This window comes from Penicillium taxi (genome assembly GCF_028828555.1).
Source record: "Penicillium taxi strain IBT 34144 chromosome Unknown utg000002l_segment0_segment0, whole genome shotgun sequence".
In the NCBI taxonomy this organism is placed as follows: domain Eukaryota; kingdom Fungi; phylum Ascomycota; class Eurotiomycetes; order Eurotiales; family Aspergillaceae; genus Penicillium; species Penicillium taxi.
The window spans coordinates 2,849,383-2,872,752 of NW_026643204.1; the positions used below are offsets into that span (position 1 = coordinate 2,849,383).

A 23,370-nucleotide genomic window follows, 5' to 3' on the forward strand; every position below is an offset into this window, starting at 1 on the left:
GTGAAGACGGGACATTACTGTCGCGAATGCACATTGCTCAAGGGTGTCGTGCGATGAATGCATATCATTCAAGGATGCCGTGATATGCTAATCTAGTTCTAGTCACTATCTTAGCAAAAGCTTTTCGGCCGAAATACTTCCCGTATGTTGATGGCCTTGTTTCTCGGCTGTCGCAACACTATCAACATACGGAAAGTATTTCGGCCGAAAAGCTTCTGCCAAAACAGTGACTCTCGGTTAGGAATAACCACTCGGAGGTAGACATGTTCAAATGGGTATTTTCGTCAAAAATCCAAACCCATACTGTCGCTCGCTTAGCGAGCGTAGCTAGCTAGTCGCTCGTTACTGAGAACGGTGCTCGAGTTCTTACTGCAGTAAAAGGGAATTGGAGTTTACTGCAGTAGAAAGGAGTTGGTGAGCTTCAACAAACCACTACTCAACACCGTAGACAAACCACCAAGTGTAGTGGTCTCTACAGTACTGAATATTGTGGTTGTTGTGAAGTCTGCTTTTTCATTGATGAAAGAACTAGCTACTTATAGTATATGGGTGCCCCTCTGCCCTGGACGAATGTCATCATTCGTCCGAGACAGAAGAGACGGTGAAGACGGGACATTACTGTCGCGAATGCGCATCGCTCAAGGGTGTCGTTTGCGATGAATGCGTATCGTTCAAGGATGCCGTGATATACTAATCTAATTCCAGAGTCGCTGTCTTGGCAGAAGCTTTTTCGGCCGAAATACTTTCCGTCTGTTGATGACCTTGTTTCTCGGCTGTCGCAACACATACCCAACCCATAAACCCATTTTTTTGCCAAGCCCTATTATTCACGTGATATATATATTTCCTATTTTAGATTAGTGTTATCCTATTTGAGACTAAAGTGTACTAATTAGGATTAGCTTAAGGCATAAATCTCACGTTCAGGCATCCAAAATACCCATTTTGCTGAAACCAAACCCAAACCCAGCCCATTTGACCTATTTGAACATGTCTACTCGGAGGAACTAGGTTAGTATATCACGGGATCCTTGAACGATATGCATTCATCGCAAACGACACCCTTAAGTGATGTGTATTCGCGATAGTAATGTCCCGTCTTCACTATCCCTTCTGTCTTGGACGAATGTTTATATTCGTCTAGGATAAGGGAGCACCCATATACTATAAGTAACTACTTTTCTCTATTAATAAAAAGACAGACTTCATAACAACTACAATATTCAACTAGTAGGAATCCACTACTAAACTTTCAATGAAGTCCTATTGGTCTATTATTTATTTCATTAGATATGGACTGTATAGCTTCCAAAGATTTTATAATAGATATACCAGTGGTTGGAGTTATTAATATATATTTAGGTGACTCTAAAACTCAACCTTTAAACCGTACGATAACTTAAAACATCTAAAATCTAAAGAGGCAGAACATATCATCGAGAGGATATAGAGTGGAAGTGATAATGATGTATATTATGCTAGAAGACGAAGAGACTTAGGACGAATTATTAGGGCTATAAGGCCTATAAAGCCTATATATTAATAAACTTTCTTAAAATATCTACGTTATAAGTCAAAAGTCTGCCCATAGTCGGGAATTCGCCCCACCCACCCCAAATATATATAATGACCTAAAAAACTGACATCTCCATCATTATTATAGATATAGCTATATAAATTACATATTTAAATTGATAAATGGCAGGATAATAATATTTCATTCAATATTTAGTATAATATTTAGTATGATATTCCCTAGCTTCGCAAATACAGGCCTTAAAATACGCCCAATCAGCTGCATTTTGGCCCATTTCTACTAATTCGGGGTGCATCTTCCTTAATTTACATTTTAGAAGCCATCAACATGGCTCGATCTGTGAAGGGCTAATACTAATCTTGAATGCAGAACTAGTGATGCCGACAAACTGTCTTTATTAAGCTTGAAGAGAAGAGAGAGAGACTAGCTATGGACATGTGGCAATATAAGGGATGCGGGTACGGGTGGCACGTGACGAGCATGAGTGGCACAGGCATGAATGCTAAAGCAGGCACCAGCCTGTTACACGATCGGGCTCATATCAGGCGATCGTGCAGGCCATTTTTCAAGACGAATCCTCTAACGTCGAAACCACCTTTCTGCTTCCTGTGATGTATGAATTCTAGCATTATCCTACTGAAATGTATCATCACCCTCAGTGTGGTATAAGGCCCTTTCCTTTTATAGGGCTTTGATATAGGATTTACTAGTAAATCCTTTACCTTTAGACCTAGAATCACGCTCCATAACCACCAACTTTGAACGACCACCAATCCATATACACGCCCATACCATCTGCGAAATATCCTTCACATGAGCTCTAGGATTAATGAATTGACTTAAATAAATCTCTGATTTCAACATCCAAGCCCACTGGTTATGAGAATTTGATATTCTTTGAACCGAATATTCATCCGAGAAGATCCACTTCTTCCAATCCACATCCTGACCCCATCTTTGAGCGAATATAAGTCGGCCTTTCGCAAAACGGGGGCTAAGAGGGACCTTATTCTTTCGACATCGCTTAGGAAGGTAATAAGCCTCAAAGATTCCCTTCTCTGTAAAGTCGATCGGGAGGGGTCGGAGTCGGTATTTGCAGAAAGTCGTCTATAGCTCCAGAATGGATTTCGACGCGCTTTTAGATATATCCATCTTTTAGCAGCTTCGTTATAGATAGGCGGACGTCCACTTTTAGGGGCGAGATTTAGTGGTTTTCGTGATTTTATAGCGGTCGCAAGTAACATAGATAGTGCTGCGATTACAGCTGTAGATAGCAGCAAGTTTAGTAGGAGATACACCATTTTCAAGGGCAGAGAGGATGCCAGCACGTTGATCAGTAGAAATTTCTTGATTTTTACCACGGTTTCCACTAATCTCAGTGCCAAACGGAGCCATGGTTGGTATAAAAATTTAAAATAAAAAGAGCGGGTTTACGCGACGTGATCAAAACGCGCTAAAACACGGGAAGTGTTGGCAGACTTCTGATGCATAATGTATATTATTCATATTATAATTAGTAGATTTTACTAAAGGATCAACTATCTGATCTTGAAAATAATAGTCAACAATATTATTTGCAACTTAGACATATCGTGAACATTATTTAGCCCTCAGAATATTAGCTAGAATAGAGTGATATATATTTCGAGATAATTAATTAGTAAAAATGCTGAAGTCGTATAAATTGTGTATGAATGCATAATATAAATAAACATCTTACTAGCAAAAAGTTCTCAAATCCTAGAATAAGAATGAGTATTAATAATATAAATTAATACTCTATACGAAATCGCGGTTCCAGCGATCGCTAGGTTTATAAAAGACACACACACACACACACCTACTAGGCTAGTTCTACTACACAGAGGACGGCACTATAGGCGCGGAACCAGACCCAGTAGACGATAAACCACAGCGCGACGACATAAGATAAGAAGAAAGTGCACGAAGGTAGCGTGGGGGAAACCCCCTGAAGGGTGTCCAAACAGAGCCGACCGCCAAGAAACGGTGTCCTCACGAAACGACATTGCACAATAACAGCAATCTGGCGGGTGTTGGAAGATATGGATCTAAGGATATAGGGATGGTCGTCTCGGTAATTCGGGACCTTGGTGAAGCAAGGGAGCCTAAAATAACCATCGATGTGACAACGTAGCGTGGGTAATGGCGAGATTGGTGATATAAGACCTCGGTGATGCGGGGCAGCTATCACCTATTCCGCTACCGAAAGGGCAGTCAACTTTCTGCCGGGAGAGGAAATTAGACTGAAGCGTGGCTTTACAGAGTACACGCAGTATTATAGTTGAAGCCGCCGAGGGCTTGACTCACCCTTATTATATGAAATCTCCTTTGTTCTCGTCGTGTTTACGTCTTGCGCTTTCACATTCAATAAAAGAGGAATTCTATCGCTCGAAAGGGCGATATTCGAGTATTATGACTGAGAATATTGTTCAAGTTTACTACAGTAGAATCAGAGAGTTGGTGAGCTCCAACTAACTGCTACTTAACACCGTAGATAATCCACTCATCTCGTAGTGGATTCCTACTAGTTGAATATTGTAGTTGTTGTGAAGTCTACTTTTTCATTAATAAAAGAACTAGCTACTTATAGTATATGGGTGCCCCTCTGCCCTGGACGAATGTCAACATTCGTCCGAGATAGAAGAGATAGTGAAGACGGGACATTACCATCGCGAATGCACATCGCTCAAGGGTGTCGTTTGCGATGAATGCATATCGTTCAAGGATGCCGTGATATACTAATCTAGTTCCACAGTCACTGTCTTGGCAGAAGCTTTTCGGCTGAAATACTTTCCGTCTGTTGATGGCCTTGTTTCTCGGCTGTCGCAATAAATTCCCCTTCTAATGCGCTAGACGTGTCACGGGGCGGGCAGGTGAATAGAATTATACTAGAACTGGATAGACAGTATTGCATTAACTGGCAGGCTAAGACGAAGACGTAGCTTGAAGAGCTACATTCAGACAAGGTTCTGAGTTTACATGAGGTTGCGGGTCACGTGGCCCGCACTATCTAATCAATCAGTAGTCGTCTGAGCTGGCACCGTGACAAGACGCACCTTTTAGCACCGCAGCAGGCTATGATATATCACACTAACAAATTCCGTTAATAATCAATCTTAATGATTTATATACTAAGCTTTAATTAAGATTGTACATATCCCGCAGCTTAATTAAAAGATTAGGGTTATTCTGCTTTCAAGGGGTATGTATAGATATTGCGAGGATTAATATTAATCTCAGTAAGATTTTTAATAGATTTAATCTGATCTAGTTTTACGAGTCCTTCCTTTAGTCAGTATCATAGTTATGGTCAGAATACTATCTTTATTAGAGCGAATAGTAGTAGCAAATCAAGAGAGAAAAAATATCAATTAGGAGACAGAATTAATCAGATTCTAGATTCGAAGGTCCGTTCGTAGTAAAAGATTCAAGATCTAGTTAAGTAGATTCTAGAGATTTAGATTAAAAAGAGAAACAAATTTAATAATAGTAATTAGATCTTATTTAAGGTAGCTAATAATAGGTTGCTTTATTGAAAATTTAACTAGAATCTACTAGAGATAAATTCGATCCTTTAAATATTTATCTAAAGTTATAGATATCATATCTATTAAAGTCGCTAGAAGTTTTTGTTAGTCTTTAATTGGTGTCTTTAATTATCATAAGATTGTTAATAGCTTTATTAGTCTATCTCTTTGGATATATTATACCCTATATCAGATTTTACACCTTATTCTCTTTTAACTACCTACTATACCACCCAAAATTTTAGATATCGCTTCCAAACGGGCTAGGTATTAGGTTAGAATCTTGTCAGCTATTGAATCCTATAAAAATAGGGAAAATTCTATCTATTTATAAAGGTCTATATTCTATAATATGATATTTTATAACGTGGATCACTATCTCGCGGGAAACTCAACTAAACTATTTACTAAAAAACAGTCCACCATTTTTAAATCACTACCATGCCTCTAATTCGCCCTAAAAAAGGTAAAAACTGGCAGAGCAGGAGGGACGTATCTTATTAGCTATTAAATCTATCCAATATGGTTAATTTACCTCTGTTTTATCTGCTTTTAAAGCTTTTAAAGTGCCTAAATATAATTTATATGGTCGCATCGATGGTCGTCAACACCTGGCTGGTTACACGTCGCTAACTAAGGCATAATTTCACTACAACTAAAGAGGAATCGATAAAAAATTGGCTATTCTCTATAGATTCTAGAGGAGCAGCTCTTCTTACCTATATGTATATGTCGAAATATGGCCAATTTACTACTCCGATCACGAATTTCAACCACTACTAACACCTCTATGTCTATCAGTAAAAACTGGGTAACTATGTTTATTAAGAGACATCCTGACTGTTGCGACAGCCGAGAAACAAGGTCATCAACAGACGGAAAGTATTTCGGCCGAAAAGCTTCTGCCAAGACAGTGACTCTGGAACTAGATTAGTATATCACGGCATCCTTGAACGATATGCATTCATCGCAAACGACACCCTTGAGCGATGTGCATTCGCGACAGTAATATCCCGTCTTCACCGTCTCTTCTGTCTCGGATGTACTTAATAAGCTTGCCTGAGATTGAACTAAATCCTGAGCGCCCTATATCTCCTGGCACCGACGAAGACGAAGACGATGATACGATTTGGAACACCGAAAAACTAGAGCAATACAATCCTCGCATCCATTCTGCTCCAGTATCTTCAAGCTCAATACCATCCATCGCTTGTTAAGAGAGAGCTTACCAGAGCTTATGACATTACTCCTCGGACGGTCCACCAGCACATTTTTTTTTACATTATTGTTGCAGTCATTTTGAGCAGGCAAACAAAAAACAGTTGGTTCATGAGGGCAGTTTACGGAGTCTAGGGGATACAGAATCCTGGTGGTATTGAGAATGTGGTTATCAATGGATATTTATCTGGTTTGGAAGCTGCTCAAAATGGCCCTGTTGAGCCAGAATTACCAGTTTTAGCTCCTATCAGGCGTCAAGTAATCTGTTCAGTTTGTGGGACTAAAGGGCATACCTATACCCCGGTGTCAGAATCTTCTATTTTAGCCTATTTTATTATGTTTGTGTATCTAAAAGTGGAATTAAATTTGATGCGTTTTTTGACAATTTGGTGGGGTTTCCCGGGTGTTGGTGATCCACGTTAGTTATCTCTATAGTGCTGAATTAATAATTATATCGAATATTATATAGTTGATTATAAATTGACCAAACCTGAAAGGACCCCTAATAAAATAGGTTTTCTAATAATTATAGATCCTAGACCTAGCAATACGAATATAATCGCAAGTTTTCTCCTCGCTAATTATAGAACCACGTATTCCGATTGGCTGAAATTCACTCACTCACTTGATTTAATAGATAGTTAAACTAAAAACTAAATACTACATTGAAATAATTCAATCTTTAATATACAGAAATAATCCTAAAAAAAAAGAAACAGCCTTAATTTACACCTTCTGATGCATCAATTCGATCATGATATTGACCACCACGGTCACACCTTATATATATATTTCTATCTTTATTAGGTAATATAGTAGTAGTAGAAAACCCAAGAGCAGACTGTAAGACGGAATCGATCAGAATCAGTCTAGATTCGAAGATTTGGTTGCTAAGAGCGTCCATTTTAGTAGTAAGAAATTGAAGAAATTAAGGGTAGCTTCAGTAGATTCTAGTAATAGATTCTGAAGAGAAGCAGGTTCAGTCATGATAATTAGATCTTAATTAGAGTTAATAATAGGTTACTACACTAACTATTAGAATCTACAAAATAAAATAAATTTGATGCAGATGGCGGCTGACATAATTAATGGTTTTGTGTCCGTAGTTACTAAAAATTTTGTTGCGTCCCTACCAATTCCCAATCTACTCTTAATAAATTGCTTCAAATCATAATTCAGGTTGTCAACCTGGGCGAGGAGGAGACCAAAAGCGTTCCCTAGCAACCACCCCTTGAAATTGAACAACTGCCACTTTACTAGTTCAAACTTGCAAAAAGGTCAAGTTGTCGTCAATCAGACACTAATGGCCCTCACAGAAGATTCGAAGCAGGTCATCTATGCAGGTCATAGCCTTTTCTTTTTGTAGCAATACAGGTATAGATCCCGCACCGACTGAAGAAGATTTCAAGTACCTACGTAACGCAAAGGCTGCTGCTTTATAAGTTATGTGGTATAGATCCTTAAACTCGTCATCGTCTGTGTAAGTTTCTTGTGCTTGACTGTCCACGTCAGGTGGTATTGGTGTTGAATGTGGTGTAAGGCTCGGATCAATGGCATGCTTGCTGGCAGTACACCGCATATTGGATCGGTGAAAACCATATAGCCGCATGCAGGTTAATATAGTGCGTGTGATCACATTTTTGTTTTCCGAGATGATGGATTCGGGAGTTTTGGGCAGTAAATTTGACATAGAAGGCAATTTTGGTTCACTTGAGGTCGAAAGTAAAACTGAGGACTGTAGCTGTTGTATACGATGAGGATCGGTATCTAAGGACAGGTTTGACACAGAAGCACGCTTCTGTAGATCTGTAACTCCAGCGCGCATACTGCGTCCAGTGCTGAGACTGCATAGATTGGCTCCGATGGAGACAGATCGCGAACGATGTGCAGTGATTCTTTCAAAAGGTGTAAAGCCTGGGGGTTCATCCTCGGGTTCTCGCTTCACCCGTAGTGATTGGAAATTCTGTGACGAGGATTGGGGCCTCGACGGTGCCATTATCTGGGAGACAGCCTCACCGCCTCGTTGTCTTACACGGCGGTGATGCTGTGCTGCAATCTCAAAGAGTGTGGCCACCCGTTTTCTCTTTGGACTGAGCGAGCTGATCTGTGGAAGAAATTCAGCTTGTGTAGAAACATGGCCCCCATCTGAACTAGATGGTGGAGATGGGAAAGTATGAGCTTGAGCGAGCAAAGATGTTGAAAGGGGAGCTGCATAGATTCTGAGCTCATGCGGCTTATTTGGTGAAGTAGTAGCTTGGCTGTCGGTCTTACTCGGCGAGGAATGTGGTGGAGTAGGCGGACGTGTGCAAGATGTTGTGCCGGACAAGACACCATAAACCAAGAGGTCAGATGTGGCCATACTGGTTTTCTTAATGGGACTGTCCTCAATGCTGACCAGCAGACCAACGGGGCACGGTAAGGATTGATGAAGGTCAAAATCATCTTCGCGTGGCAAGACACAGCCTGTCAATTTTCTCTGAAGCCATTGTGAAGTCCTCGCGTTGATTATGTGTAATTCGAGACCGGGTCCTGCTCGCGCATGCAGCGGGATCAATGATGGGTTAACAAAGCTTCGAAGATGGAGCTTGGCACTTTTAGATATATCACATGGCCAACGAGAGCTAGGATCAATTAAGCGGAAGCCTGATGGCAGATCATCAGCAAAGGAGAACAGCGCCACGACAACGCATGGATTTACCTTCTAGTGGGCGATCCCCATCTAATACAATGGAGCCTGACCATACGTCCATATCTGCAGCAGGGTTATAGAAGTAGAGACAGAACGAGTCTCATGTTATGTTATTACTGTTATCGATACTGCGAAGAAGCGCGCCAATAGCCATGACATCACGTGCAATATCAAGCTTTTGATTGACTAATCGCCACGCAACCCCACGTGAATCCCCATCAAAAATTCAAAAATTGTAAAAATTTTCAGTCTCAATTTACCAACCAACCCCGTATAAATTGACCAAATGACTCTCTCTAGATATTGATTGATTCGATACCCTTTCTTTCCATACCCACAAGCTACACTCATACGCTATCTGCTTCTTACCTACTTATGATCTGTAGGCTTAGTTTGATTATACATTCCACAAGTTTCAACCAGAGTTCTATAAGTCGGGGATCCTTAAAAAGAGCTCTTTTGATCGTATTTGCATACGAGACGTATTATAAGAGTTAGACAGCGTTTTGTAAACTCTGCTAGCCACTTTTTGCCCACAGTGATCATAGTAGCTGCTACTAGCTGGTGCCTTAGGTCTATCTTTATAGCAAGATCGAAGTAGTAAGTTGGCTATATCTCTTAACATAGAGAAGAAAAAAGAAGTCATGTGGATTGAAGTCTATTTGATAGTGCGTCATGTCGAAATTAGCGTCCCTTTAAGCGGGCTGATAATATCAAACGGGGACGCCAAACAACGCGCAGCTGTAGCTATAGACATAAATCCATCATGTCTGATAGCTTCCATAGCTAGTACGATACTACCTTCCTGATTGGTAGAATTTTGTGACCGCTGCAGAGTCAAGGTTTAAAGAATATAAACAAACGGTTGCTATGGTAAATTTTGATGAGGTGACTGCTAATCTAGAATTCACATTATTTATTTATTAAACTAGTTACTTAGTTAGATCTATCCCGGAGTCTCAACAAATGTGATCCCACGGAGAAGAACCAGCTAGACAGATTCTCAATTGATCAGTTACAACTGTATGTATTTTCTGTGCTATAATATAGCTAGAATACCAAGGCCAATAGCGTGCTCACCAGGCAATGGCCATACTTCTGGAAATTTGATGAATATTGTGTTTACATTGAGCATTAAGCTGGACGCACACAGAATGTCATCATGAAGCAATTCGGATGCTGCTAAGTTCCTTATCAGGTAAGATACCTTAGAAATGCCTCCTATTGTATCAGAACTCTTCCTGCTCTTGAAAGAACATAGAGAAGCTAATAATGGTTATGTAAATCAACAAGCCACCGACAATCGACATAATCATGGCCGGTATCTCGATCGCCCCGCTGTGTGCCAAAACGACGGGGAGAGCTAGGATGACGTGTTAGCGGTGTGGGTTCGAGAGAACGATGGTATTGACTGAAAGGGCAGAGGAGCCTCATAGAAGGCTTGTAAGAGTCCTCAAATGATAGGATGACCCCGATAGATTGTTTATGAGAAATGAAGCTCTCTGATGGGACGACTCACCAATTCCAGTCAAAACCAAGAAGCCAGTCATGAAGCGCCCAAAATCCATCGCTGAGTTGCTGGAGCTATCCATGAAATCGTCTGGATTTGCACATCTTCCACAGATCCAATTGGGAAGAGGCGCAATAATGTAAATGGCGACTACCAACAGCGGCCAGTACTTATGCCACAGTGCCGAGGAGAGAATTACCAGGAGGAATCCGATTGCAAGGACCTGCAGTTATACAGTCAATTCCGAAAAAGCTCAAAAAGAGACAGGGAGCGTGGTCTCGAATGCATACAAATGAAAGCGCGATGATGGTCTTGAGTCCAGCCGCCATGATTGCGGATATGTCGAAGCTGCCTGATTCAACTAGATAAAGGGGTTATGGCAGAGGTTCGGAAGCACAAAATCTAGAGATGTGAGACGCTACAACCGGCAAAAGTTTAGGTGTGGTAGCCCCATTGACCAGGTATCGGGATAGGAAGACAGAGAGGATAGACGAAGAATGAGCGATGTTGGGGCCTGAAGGTCACTGGATATCGGTGCCTCAGGCAGCAAGAGCTCATGCTTTACACCGCGTCACTTGTAACTGCCTTCGTAGCTTCCCCATCTCTAGCCCTGGTTCCCATCCATTTATCTTCGTTGTTTTCGTGTCTTGTAATCCCCAAGAACTATTTCTTCATTCTGATTCCTCATTCCTCTCGCCCTTTTTTCTTCCATCATGTTCAGAAACAACTACGACAACGATGCCGTCACCTTGTAAGACTGCACCGCAACCCTTCTGTGCGATAAACTCAGAATTATTACTAACTTGATGGTTTCAGCTCCCCTCAGGGCCGGATATTCCAAGTGGAATATGCAAGTGAAGCAGTGAAGCAAGGATCGGTAGTTGTGGGACTAGTGAACAAGACACATGCTGTGTTGGTCGGCCTCAAGGTTCGCTTCAACCCAAACAGAAATATTATATCAAATGTCACTAGCCAAGAAGGAAGCTAACATTTTTTCAACAATTCTAGCGTAATGCCGAGGAACTTTCCTCGTATCAGAAGAAACTCATTGAGATTGACTCGCACATGGCCATTGCTATCGCCGGTCTGGCATCAGATGCCCGTGTCCTTTCCAACTTCATGAAGCAGCAATCCCTCAGCTCGAAGATGACCTATGGCCGACCAATCCCGCTGGACCGCATCGTTTCGCAAATCGGTGACCGCGCCCAGACCAACACCCAGCACTATGGAAAACGGCCATACGGTGTAGGTCTACTTGTGGCTGGAGTGGACGAGGCAGGTCCTCACCTGTTCGAGTTCCAACCCTCCGGTCTAACCCATGAGATGCTTGCTTGCGCAATTGGTGCTCGCTCTCAAATGGCCCGTACTTATCTTGAGCGGAATCTCGATAAGTTCCCTGATTGCACCCGCGATGAGTTGATCACGCACGGTCTACAGGCTCTTAAGGAAACCTTGTCGCAGGATAAAGAGCTTACAGTCGATAACACTTCGGTTGGTGTAGTGGGTTTGGCCAGTGAAGGATCTAAGGGCCGGATTGAGAGCTTCAAGTTGTACGAGGGCCAGGAAACAGTGCCGCTTCTCGAGGCATTGGAGCGGTTTGAATCGGCAGCGGGAGAGAGCGAGTCTATGGAAGTTGACTCATAATTTTCATGTTTCTTAATGATGCGCATAGATGAACCCTTTTGCCTTATGCTTTGGCCTTGATGCAATGGTGAATGTTGTTCCTTCAAGCTTATTATTAAGTAGGTTAAATTCTGTCTATTTCCTTGCTTGTCTACTTGTTGTTCATATATATAAGAGAGAGGGAGAGAGTTTGATTTATGTTAGGGCAGCTCTATTGTATAGAAAAATCACTCCTGTCCCCAGTTCAACTGCATCCGGTCATTGCTGTTCTGATACTCAAGCAGCTTCGGCCAAACCTCCGTCGGGCAACGCGCTTCAGCAACAATCGACCCATTTCCCATACTAATATAACCCTCCCGAACCGCATTTCGAATCCAAGTCAGTAACCCATCCCAGTAACCATTAATATTAAGTAGTACAACCCCGACATGATGGATGCCGAGCTGGTTCCAAGTAGTCATCTCCATAACTTCCTCAATAGTTCCAAAACCTCCAGCGAGCGACACAAATCCAGATCCGGGCCCACCCTCCATGACCTTCGTAGCCATGAGTCGCTTGCGTGTGTGCATGTCAGAGACAATCGTCGTGATGCCATATTCAGATTCCGGAATTCCACTTTCACCCAATTCATCTGACACGATTCGTTCTGCGGCTTTACCGCTATGATTGTTTGTTGTTTCAACGCTGTCCTTCGTTGAGACCTTAACCAGCGCACGGGGTATGATACCATGTACGGATTTTGGCCCGGAAAGAGAAACCAAGGTACGGGCAATCTCACCCATGAGGCCTGTTGTGCCGCCACCATATACCAGTTGAACGTTGTTCTTGTGGAACTCTTGGGCAAGGGTGCGGGCTGCTTCAAAGTGAACCGGGTCTTTGCCAGATGTTGCGCCGCAGCTACATGCCCCAGATATAGAGGTTAGCTTCATAATCGAGATGATCCAGCTGATGAAGGTTATAATGTATGACATATTAGAAACAGAATCACTCACAAGACGCATACCACAGCAGGCTTGAATTGGGCCATTTTCAAATGGCATCAACTAAATTGAATAGAATGTTTATAGAGGAAAAGAGAAAGGAGTTCGAGTACAAGTTCAAGTGGGTGGCAAAAGGGGATCAAAGGATCGGAACAGCGGGGGGAGCTTGAAACTGGTTCCGATAAGAATGACAGTACGATAAATAGTTAATTATGGAATCATGAAATTATGAAATTATAATAATATAGTCATTTTGATTAAGAAATTATTCCTACTTCTATTCATCGCTATTGAAGTCATATAGCTTTAGCTAAAAATGATATACATATATCCTTTAACACCCCCAAATCTAATATCATGGGTATTGAACATATAATCAACTTACAATCCTAGTCTTTTTTCGCTTGCCTTTGTTCTCACCACCACTAGGTGGGGAATTAGTTTTGTCAGATGTCTTCCCGGGTGTATCGACCCGTACCTGTGGCGTTGACACTCGCCCTGTTGGTCCCGGTGTGTTTGTTGTAGTGCCTAGAGACACCTTGGGTACACCCTTGGTTGCTATGCGGTCAACCTCACCGCCGACGCGAGACATAATGAATGAGCCAGGCTCACCAACCAGTGGGTTTTCGTCCATGAACTCGTCTCCGTACCGTGTGAATAGGTTGAATGAGTCGGCCAGACTACGAGCATCATGGTGACTGGAATTAGAGGTTGATATACCAAGTCCCTGCTTGCCAGTCGCCGGCGTTTCAGCGATAGATGGCGCAGCATCAGGCATCGGGGTGTTTTCCTTGCTCGGCTGAGATGTCGCTTGGCCGGGCTCCGTAGTTTTAGCCACTGGTGGTAGATACGTGTGTCCATAAGATGGTGTAAAGTTCGGCAAGGTGGACGCAGTCTTCATAAGCTGTGAAAGGGAAGTGACTGCTGATAACTGTTTGAGATTGAGCTGTCAGAACTCTGTACATGTGGGCTTTGATAATTATGCGTACGATCCGATTTCCTACCACACTAGCGACAGAAGGCGCCATGTAGATACAATCCCCAACGACAAAATATGATGAAATCACAGTCAGTTCATCATCTATGCCGCTCCGTTTTCGTCGATTCTGCTTTCGAATCACCCACACGTTGGATGGTTCGTGAGCGAATCGAGTGTCGGACTGCGCGGCCGCCTGTAGGGGATCATATGTGACAACGAATTCAAGTCCTGACATTGTCTTCAGACGGCCTTCAAAGGCCTCACGGGTCTCGAGAAAATGTCGGAACGTCTCATTGTAGTTTGCCTGAACGGCTAGTGATGCATTGTTGGAGGTCTTGTCGAAGAATGGGGATTCGGCGAAGTAGAAGAGAACTGTGAGGTATATGAGTTCTCGAATTCAATAAATAGGCTGGTGCGGAATAATTACTGTTGTTTGAGTGCAGGTATCCTCCCATCATCTGGACGTGCGGGGGAGACCGCCAGAGGATTTCCTCCATTGAATCCTGACTCGCCATACCAGGCACTCAACCTTGATCTAAGCTGTCGCAAGTAAGAATGGAAAGAATTTTGGTTAAAAAAAAATATTGGAAGAGATAATTGAAACAAATCCAGGAAGTTGTCAAGTTTAAGTGGTAAAAAGAAAAAAGAGATAAACAGATTAGATAACGTCGAGATAAACTAGTTAGTTAATAGCTATTTGCTTCGTTTGCTTCGTTTTTTCGTATAAAAAAAACTACACTGGTTTCCCCCCTAACTCCATCGCTTGCTCAATGTTGAATGAAATGACTGAGAAATAGTTAGATCTAGATGTTGAAGACACAGTTGAGTGTTGTCCATGATCATTTCGAATTATTGAGAAAAATATCACCCGTATGTTCATCATTCTCTGGCATCGAGTGGAGCAAAGATATCGCCCACTGTACCCAGCTTTGTTAACATTTCTTGCCATTCACCCTCGGCTGTACTAAGAGTGGTGATAGCACCACCAGCACCAATTCGCCAAATTTGTTGTGAATCTTCCTCGGCAGGAGAGCAAGTAAATGCCATGCGAATCAGAACAGAGAAGCTCCCACCTCCACCCAAGTCCAAGTAACCCATGACACCAGAGTATATCCCACGATTTCGTCTCTCGATTTCATGAAGATGCATACAAGAGCGTTCCTTCGGGGCACCAGTCATGGAGCCTGGGGGCAAACACCGCTGTAAGGTAGTAAGCCCGTGAACGGCCATGCTGGAGGATTTCGATTGAGGTGTATGCCGGACAGAGTATCCAGGATTATTTGGACGAATCTTGCCTTTGATGTGAGTAATCATCGAGTAAACTCGGCCGTAGTCTGCTACCTCGAGTAACTTCTCGACATGCACACCACCAGACCCGCAGATGCCATATAGATCGTGCCGGATCAGATCGGCAATCATGAGGTTTTCGGACATTTCTTTCGTCGATGATAGAATTTCCTTGGCTTTTTCCATAGTCATTTCAGGAGATTTTCGGACAGTACCTTTCATTGGCTTCATCTCTAGAGTTGATTCGCGATCCCAGTTGAGAAAACATTCCGGGCTGCTGCTAACGATCTTTGTTTGTCCCAGATTTGCGAATCCACCAAATGCTGCGGGGTTAAACTTATTCAATCGTTTGTATAGCCTCCAAGGAAAAAGGGCCCGATCAATCTCAGACGCTGGATGGGGCAAAGTGATAGAAGTCTCGGCCGTAAGACACAACTCGTATGATTCACCGGCCTCCAATTGTGCCTTGCAGGTTTCAATTCTCAATTTGTAGTCTGCCTCATCGGGGAACGCAATGACTCCTTGACAAAGTATGGAATTCAAAGATTTGATATTAGCAGTTTGATCAATTTCAGCACTCCCAGAGAGTGCTTGCAAAACATGTAGTGAATCATCAAGCCATCCTGCTGGAGCGTTGTCTGTTTCGCAAGTTGATTGGACGAAAACACTGCCGGCCTCGCTATCAATAATAATGCTTCTTTCAGACCATAATAGGCTGACATCTGGTGGATCTTTCACAGAAGGGTTGGATGAATTTCCTATTGAGTGGTTGGCGGGCGGTTGTGCCGACCCCCGGGAATGAGGGAGACCAGAGAGACCCAGCTCGTAGGAGAAGTAGCCCAAGAAGCCTCCCCAGAAGGGGCTATGCGCACTACCAGAGTAGACTTTCTTCATATCCATCAAGTATCGAAGTGCATCCCAAAGCTGACCCACCGAGACGTGTTTCTCTAACGTATTGTAATCTGCGTTTAGTCGGTCAAGTGTAAGCTTATGGCACTCAACACTATACTCTAATCTCCAAGAGCCAGGGCTGGGAACTGAAATAATGCTGTATCGTCCATTTGACTGGAAGACAACAGTCGGAGCACCTGGCCTGTTGAATGCCTCGCAAATAATCTCCGCAGTCAAATTATCACGTTTGAGGGATCTATATTCTGAGTGAGTTGAAGTCGACGAACTCCAGCTCAACATATCATAGGCAAGGTCTGGGAAAATTTCGACATCGTCATAGGGACAGATGGTAGTCTGGGGCAAAGATCCATGTTCTTTACGCCCAGAGTCCTTGTTAAAGGCTAACGCCACCCGCCACCAATTTTGCAGAAGGATTTGACAAGAAAACTTCTCAGACTTGCACGATTCCGGGTGAAACTGAACACCCCAGAATGGCTTTTTCTGATGACGAGCTGCCATTAATATCTGCATGTCCAATCCAGAATCTGTCTCAATTGGTAACCAAGCCAAAAAGTCCAAATCAACTAACAAGGGCTCTCGGTGTCTTATAGCATTGACGTTGGCAAAGAGCGAGTGATAGAGTGTGACCTCTATAGCCGGTAGATTCTCAAAAATATCCCGCGCGCTGGTGGAAACCTGACGCACTTGACCATGAAGTGGGTATGGAAGTCGCTCAACCGGAATGCCATGTTGAAGACACAGACTTTGAAATCCCAAGCAGATGCCGAATACCGGGAGGAGCTCGGCATCTCGAAGATTCCAGATATCTTTCATGATACCAACATCTTTAGGCAGGCTAGGGTTTCCAGGTCCAGGCCCAAGAACAATGGCTTCGAAATGCCTCAAGAATTCGTTAATATTACCATTGGGCCATTCGGAGTCAATAGTCATTACAGTGACTCTGACACAGAGCGTCTCCTCTAGCATTGCGACTACATTGTAAGAGAATGAGTCGTAAGCATCGACGTAGAGGATGTTCTTGAGAGAAGATGCGTAAAGAGCTGACTCCATGAAACCATTCCAACTTCCTAGAAGCGGTGACATGAAGTTGAGTCACAAGTGAACGAGTCTAAGGCGATTTATCTCAAGTTCGAATGATTGAATGTTTTCCTTTTTGGATAAACCCTGCGAAAGAACTCACGCAAAGAATCAGGCTAGGACTGGAGCTTGCATTCCTGTTGGGGTTTCCAATTATGAGTAAGATATGTCCTACTCAATGAACAAGTGGCGAGCAAGCTTATCACCCACGCCACATTAATTCCTGATGTAAATGGCGTCAAGAAATCAATGCCCTATCTTATGCAGAGAAAACGTAGAAGATAGAAGTAATGCAAAGGGGACTATTTAGTACTAACGTAGAAAAGAACTAGAAAGAGAAGTGAAGTAGAAATAAGAAGTAGAAGAAAAAAGATTTAAGGTTGAAAATGCAAAGCGGGTCCCACCGGAAAAAATAGAGCCACTCACAGTCGATTTTAACTAGATCTACTAATAAAGGGTATTTCTTCGAACAATTCACGCACTAGATGGAAGAGGTTGTGATACAAGGCTTGCGAGCTTGACTGCTACCTTTGGGAAGTACTGTGTCACAAAGCTTTCGGTGTAGAAGCTATGCGCAGCGCTGTGATCACCAACAAGGTTATGCGCCAATTCATGGCACAATATCACCCACCAGTATACGATAGCATCAGTGCGATCGGGAATGGCAGCCTGAAGCAATGGCTTCTCTTGCAATGACTGGAAGTAGAAGTAGTTGCAAAAGATGCTGCCCGATGAGTTGAATGCGATGGTCTTACTACCTGGATCGTAGAAGATGCTTAGGCTGTTCGGATGCATCGAAAAGATACTGCTGCAATCAAGAAGCACTACCGAGAACATATTGATACCAGTGCGGTTTTCCGACAGGAATGTAGATCGATCGGGGACCCTTCTTGAAAATAATACGTTGATTCCATTCGGGAGAGTCGCAAAAAATTCCAAGTCATGGCCAGGGCGTTCATCGCAGTATGACTTGGTTTCAGTAATTTGATTCGTCTCAGGCCGGTTGAATACATGAGATGACCCATGGGGGCGACAGGCCTGCACAGCAGAAAGAAGCTGGCGGTTTGGTTGGTGAGGAGAGTTGATAGATACTTCCCGTTCTGGGCGCGGCTTTTGAGGCTCGTTAGAGGATTCCGGAAGAAGGGACTGAGACTGCTCGGCGGTATTGGCAGTTGTGCGGTTATCCAGACCAAACCGTTTGGACAAATTTGCAAACAAGCCGCGAGAGGATCTATTCGGCAAGGTTAGCTCTGACGGCGCGACCCGTGTGTCCTTCGGTGATTCTGGGAAGACACCGGGCATGGTCTTCAGTTCAGGAATCTCTTCCTTGGCTTGCTGAGCCTGCTCTGTAGCTAGCTCTGCTTCCCTCTCTTGTAAGGCACGCATCTCCTCCTCCAGCTGTTTTTGCCGTCTGTCTTCTGCTATTCGAGCTTCATGGGCCCTCTGGCTTAGGATACGCTCCACGTTATATCCTCGAGCACGAAGCTCTAGAAGGTCTGTTTTTAGCAACATTTCCAACGTCAGTGTGGAGTGAAGTTTGGGCCGTTTGAGAATCACATGAACCAATGATTGACTGATCTCATATAGATCATATTTACCAGGACAGATGCACAGAGCCCAGTTATTGTGACGGGCGACGATGGCTTTCCGCAGTTGCTTGTGAGATATGGGTAGGCTCTTCAAGGACCGAGTTAGTGTGATAGAATTCACTACTTGTACACTGAAGCTTTGCTCTAACCACCGAGATCCATGCTGAATAGAGTCCACTGGCTGATCATGCAAGAAAAGTCGTACACGCTCTAGGATAAGTTTGTGTAATCTCGCGGCAGACGTCTGATCAGCAATGAGGCCTCCTAATGTCGTCCGTTCCTCTATGCGGCTGCTCAAAGGAACAGCCCCGAGGGCCATATAGAAACTTTCTAGAGTCTCCTCCTGTGGTGCCACAAGGATGTGCTCTTTAAAGAGATTGAAGCTCTGGAAATCATCCACAACAACAATTTCCCTCGCCGAGGAGAGATTCCATTCTCTGATATCTAAGTCCACATCTGGATCTGGAAGTTCATTTTCGGCAGACTTCCTTTCACGAGGAGGAAGGTCTCGACTGGCCATCAGAAATCTTGCACGCTTCATACTATTGAAAAGATCTTTGTCTTTCTTGAGGAGAGGAAGACTCTCCGCAAGAGTTCTCAGCAGCATGAGGTATTTATCGGAGCTTTTGAACGTAGCAGAAATTCGAGCAGGCTCTGTCACCAACATCCGTGCTATCTCAAGCTTCGTTGGTTCTCTTCTTGAACCGGCAGCTAAGAGGAAAAGGTTGGCCTCTTGACCAAAATCTACAAAGTCAAAAATATCTTTGTAGTCTTCTCCGTCGCCAAGATAACACGATCTAGGCGCAACGAACCGAGTTCGAGAACTCTTTCCCGATAGGTCATGGGTAGAGATCGGAATAACGGGAGAAGTTCCAACCCGCTCAATATCCTGGGGCCTCAAATCCGATACTCTGCCCGCTAGATACTTGAAGATCACTCTTGCGTCCTCTTGGGTTTTGGGAGGTTGGCTCATAAGAGCTTCTAGACAATCTGACACGGGAGGATGAGGCTTAACACCTAGCTTGCTAGCATATGGATGGAGCTGCTTTTGGAGAATATGAAATTCAAACAAAGATGCACCCTCGTTCGTGAAACACTTCTTTGGCGTCGCCAATTCCTCTGAACCTTCAATGGGAAGGAAGGGAGCCGTGACCATGTTGATTTCGAACGTGTCATAACCATTCTTGTGATATTCATTAAGGAAGAAAGATAGGGCTTTGGATTTTCGACCGGTATCTTTATCTGTATCACTTTTTATCATGATTCGGATGAGCTCAGGGCCAGATGGGTAGCTTTTTAAGCCCATCATCGACAGGAACTTGCCCTCATTGCTGGTGCTGTTATAGATACCTGGCCAATCTATGACTGGTAGGCCCAAAGCGCGAAGGGAATCATTTGGCTCATACAGTTCAGCGATCTTGAAGCGGGTGCCATGTGGAGTTTGCACATCTTTTCGGGGTTCTGCTGTACATGTGCTTGTGTTCTTCAGTCGCTGTATGTCGTTTGCAGGAATGTCTTCGCGAACAGATGTCAGGTATCGTATTAGATCAACGTGACTCCATTTTCTAGCTAAACCCTTGGTATCCCCAGACTCAGGAGAATCAACGAGACGATCAAAGATCACACCTAGCTCAACAGTCTTGCGGACTCCAAGCGACACTAGAAATTTCTCCTTCACTCCATTAAGGCCATGCACAACTGGAAGGTCATCAAAAAGACGCACGGAGCCGAAGTAAGTTTGCGAAGGCTGTTTCATTCCAAGCTTTGTCGGGATCACGGTCTCGACTTGGAGTGTGCTGACCACTGTTGATTTTGCAGACGAGCTGAGGGCTTCCCACTGCTTGGACAAGACCGGCAAAACCTGTCCGGCAAAAAGAGGGCTTTGTTTGATATCCTGATCTGCTGAGAGTATGCTGCGATTTCCAGAGTTGCTGACAAGCCAATGAAGCCAAGCAACAGTCTGAAGTTCAACCCATCCCAAAGCTTCAAGTTCCTCCTTCTTTAAATGTTTAGTAAATCGAAAAGGCATCACTGCGGTAGCTACTGGCAATTCTGCTGGTATGCGTTGAGGATTCAAATAGCTATTGATATCGGCAAATATAATCAAGCGTGTAGCCTGGCCTTCTTGGTCTTCATCATTTGCCACGGCAGCTCGTAACAGGCTTTGGACTGAAGGTTTGTCAAGCTTCTCAGCGTAAGATTTGCGACCCAACCATTTCAAAAATTCAACGACTTGGTCAGCTCGAAGTGTACTTGCCTCGAGTTCACGCTTGACATCAGACACTGTTATATCGGTAACCAATCCAAAGTCTATTAGTCTCTGGACAAAACCTTTGGCTTGCAGCACGAAGTCATCAGGCAAAGCAGGGATAGAGTCCATAAAGCTCAGGTCTTTGGGAGCTATGCGAGTCTGATGGCTTGGAATAACACCGCATGTTGAGAGAATCTCAATAGAGGCATTTTTGTTGCACATCCAGAAGGCGTCTTCGATCGTCTGACCCAGAGCTGAAGATGGCGTTGATTCACGGAAGACAAACTGATTTGCGGTATGAATCGCTTCTGGGAGAACATCAACGATATCGTCTTTCCTGACTTTTGATAAGTGAGCAGGGCCAATTTTCGCCGCAATTTTAGATTTGATGGTGTTCATCTCCACCGACCAAGCAATACGACAGACGATACCGACAGCACGTAACATTTCAATATTCCATTTACTGATGTAACGAGTGTTTAGGTCAATACTTTCTCGCTCTACAGTAGGAATGACTGATGGTGCAGAGACATGAGCGTTCAGCCCAGTGGTTTGCTGAGTTGGAAACCCTATGAAGACCCGTCCGCCTTTAGAAGGAAGAATGGAAGCCAGGACCTCCGAATTTGAAGCTGAAGCCCCTGTAGCGATGGTAGCGTCATAGGAGGGAGTCAGGATTGCAATAGTGGCCTTCTTTGGCGGAGGCTTCCGTGTGGCTCGTTCAAGCTCCTTGCTCAAGTCATAGCTGGGCGAAGCTTGAATAAATGCAGTGTTAATGTGTAAGAAGACGGAGGCCTTTAGCAAAGAAGTCATATTCCCTGATTCCTCGGGATTCTCCAACTTTTGAAGCTGAGATGATTTCTCTGGTCCGCTTGGGGCTGTAAATTTAGAGAAGAAGCTTCGCAGTGAACTTGTCGTATCTCGAAGGCTATCGAGGCGGAAAACACTCGCGTTAGGATTCCACTCCACGATTCGCATCCATGACGCATCAACCTGTGCAATCCCTTGCGCAATACTGGCAACTTTCATGAGCCCATCTGCAGTCTTGGTTTCGATGTCCTTTGGAATTTGAACATTAACGCCCGGGGCTGTTTTCTTAGACAGACACAACAAATTCCAATCATCCAACCATAATTCAATCTCTTCCAAAGCGACAAATGTCAGACTACTTGACAAAAATTGACAAAGCTGCATTAAAGATGGTATGGGGGACGAGTCGTTGCGGTAGTCCAAGACAAAGGTGGTGTCTTGGTTCGAGGAATCACCAAGGTCCAGTCGACGAGTAAATAGTGAATTGCCTTTCCAGTAAAATGCCATGGCTTGTCGGCCGGAGGACACAAATGGTTCTTCGCAATCATCAAAAACACTATAGAAGCCTACGCCAAAGGCTCCTATCTTTGTTTCATCAGGATTTCCATCAGCGATACGTTTTAATCGCGCCCAGTCCTTTTCACTAAATGGGGAACCGTTGTTGGAGATTAAGAGACGCCGAAGTGTATGGTTTGTGACAGTATGCTTGACAAGTTCTGACGGGTCTGTAGACGAGGGGGATGGGATGGTCGTCGATGGCATAGTCTCAAACTTGATAGTCACTTTAGTTGCCGAGGCGTCAGCTGCATTCTGAATCATTTCTCGCAAGACAGTCCTAGATACACATGAAGCGCATAAGTAATTTGCTATTTATACACGAGAACTCTGTGGATCTACTGTACCATTTCCCTGAATATCGAGCGAGTACCTTAGAGATCAATCCTCTAGTGTCAACAGTCACCGCTTCCTCATCAGCGCCAGACCCCATGGTCCGCGCCTTGAGCGCGTTAAAGTCGACTTTCAGAGCCATTTCAAAAATTTAATTGAAAAAGAAGCCGAACAAGATTGCAGGTGTACTTAGGGAGATGTCTAAGGTGTCTAGAAGTTCATATTATCCGTGTTGATCTAAGAGATTCGGAACGGTAGATAAGAGTAGGGGTAGAGAATGGATAGATGTGGTTGATAAAAGGAACCTGACTGATCAGGAGTAGCTGAACAAGGTAAATGACAGTCGCTAGAAATGATAAGTCAACAAGCGGAGAGCAGACACGGAGTAATAGTTCTTATCGGGAGATTAGATCAGCGGCTTAGCTCAGCACGTTTGTATCGCGGCTTCAGGAGTGGGATAATAACAAGCTAGTAG

The 23,370-nt window shown here is 43.7% G+C and overlaps 7 protein-coding genes across 7 annotated transcripts; 1 reads left to right on the top strand and 6 right to left on the bottom strand.

The window, feature by feature from the left end:
• Positions 1-7,603: 7,603 nt before the first annotated feature.
• Positions 7,604-9,053, bottom strand: N7495_002973 (uncharacterized protein; the record flags this gene model as incomplete). The annotated part of the gene is made up of 2 exons (XM_057205642.1): positions 7,604-8,946; positions 9,002-9,053. The coding sequence occupies 2 exons, from the start codon at positions 9,051-9,053 to the stop codon at positions 7,604-7,606; spliced, it is 1,395 nt and encodes a 464-aa protein (XP_057066249.1).
• A 1,168-nt stretch (positions 9,054-10,221) lies between these two features.
• On the bottom strand, positions 10,222-11,061 carry N7495_002974 (Vps55 family protein; the record flags this gene model as incomplete). The annotated part of the gene is made up of 4 exons (XM_057205643.1): positions 10,222-10,355; positions 10,512-10,725; positions 10,793-10,850; positions 10,925-11,061. Coding segments are annotated over 4 exons (543 nt in total), but the record flags the coding sequence as incomplete, so codon positions are not given.
• Positions 11,062-11,215: 154 nt separating this feature from the next.
• On the top strand, positions 11,216-12,146 carry pre5 (proteasome core particle subunit alpha 6; the record flags this gene model as incomplete). The annotated part of the gene is made up of 3 exons (XM_057205644.1): positions 11,216-11,253; positions 11,319-11,430; positions 11,511-12,146. The coding sequence occupies 3 exons, from the start codon at positions 11,216-11,218 to the stop codon at positions 12,144-12,146; spliced, it is 786 nt and encodes a 261-aa protein (XP_057066251.1).
• Positions 12,147-12,352: 206 nt separating this feature from the next.
• Positions 12,353-13,152, bottom strand: N7495_002976 (LOG family protein; the record flags this gene model as incomplete). Its single annotated transcript, XM_057205645.1, has 2 exons — positions 12,353-13,070; positions 13,118-13,152. The coding sequence occupies 2 exons, from the start codon at positions 13,150-13,152 to the stop codon at positions 12,353-12,355; spliced, it is 753 nt and encodes a 250-aa protein (XP_057066252.1).
• A 329-nt stretch (positions 13,153-13,481) lies between these two features.
• med6 (mediator complex subunit MED6) lies at positions 13,482-14,599 on the bottom strand (the record flags this gene model as incomplete). The annotated part of the gene is made up of 3 exons (XM_057205646.1): positions 13,482-14,036; positions 14,095-14,456; positions 14,512-14,599. 3 exons carry the CDS (start codon positions 14,597-14,599, stop codon positions 13,482-13,484), a joined length of 1,005 nt encoding a protein of 334 aa, XP_057066253.1.
• A 364-nt stretch (positions 14,600-14,963) lies between these two features.
• Positions 14,964-17,366, bottom strand: pabA (aminodeoxychorismate synthase pabA; the record flags this gene model as incomplete). Its single annotated transcript, XM_057205647.1, has 1 exon — positions 14,964-17,366. One exon carries the CDS (start codon positions 17,364-17,366, stop codon positions 14,964-14,966), a length of 2,403 nt encoding a protein of 800 aa, XP_057066254.1.
• A 468-nt stretch (positions 17,367-17,834) lies between these two features.
• Positions 17,835-23,037, bottom strand: N7495_002979 (histidine kinase-like ATPase domain-containing protein; the record flags this gene model as incomplete). Its single annotated transcript, XM_057205648.1, has 2 exons — positions 17,835-22,842; positions 22,910-23,037. The coding sequence occupies 2 exons, from the start codon at positions 23,035-23,037 to the stop codon at positions 17,835-17,837; spliced, it is 5,136 nt and encodes a 1,711-aa protein (XP_057066255.1).
• Between the last annotated feature and the right edge of the window lie 333 nt (positions 23,038-23,370).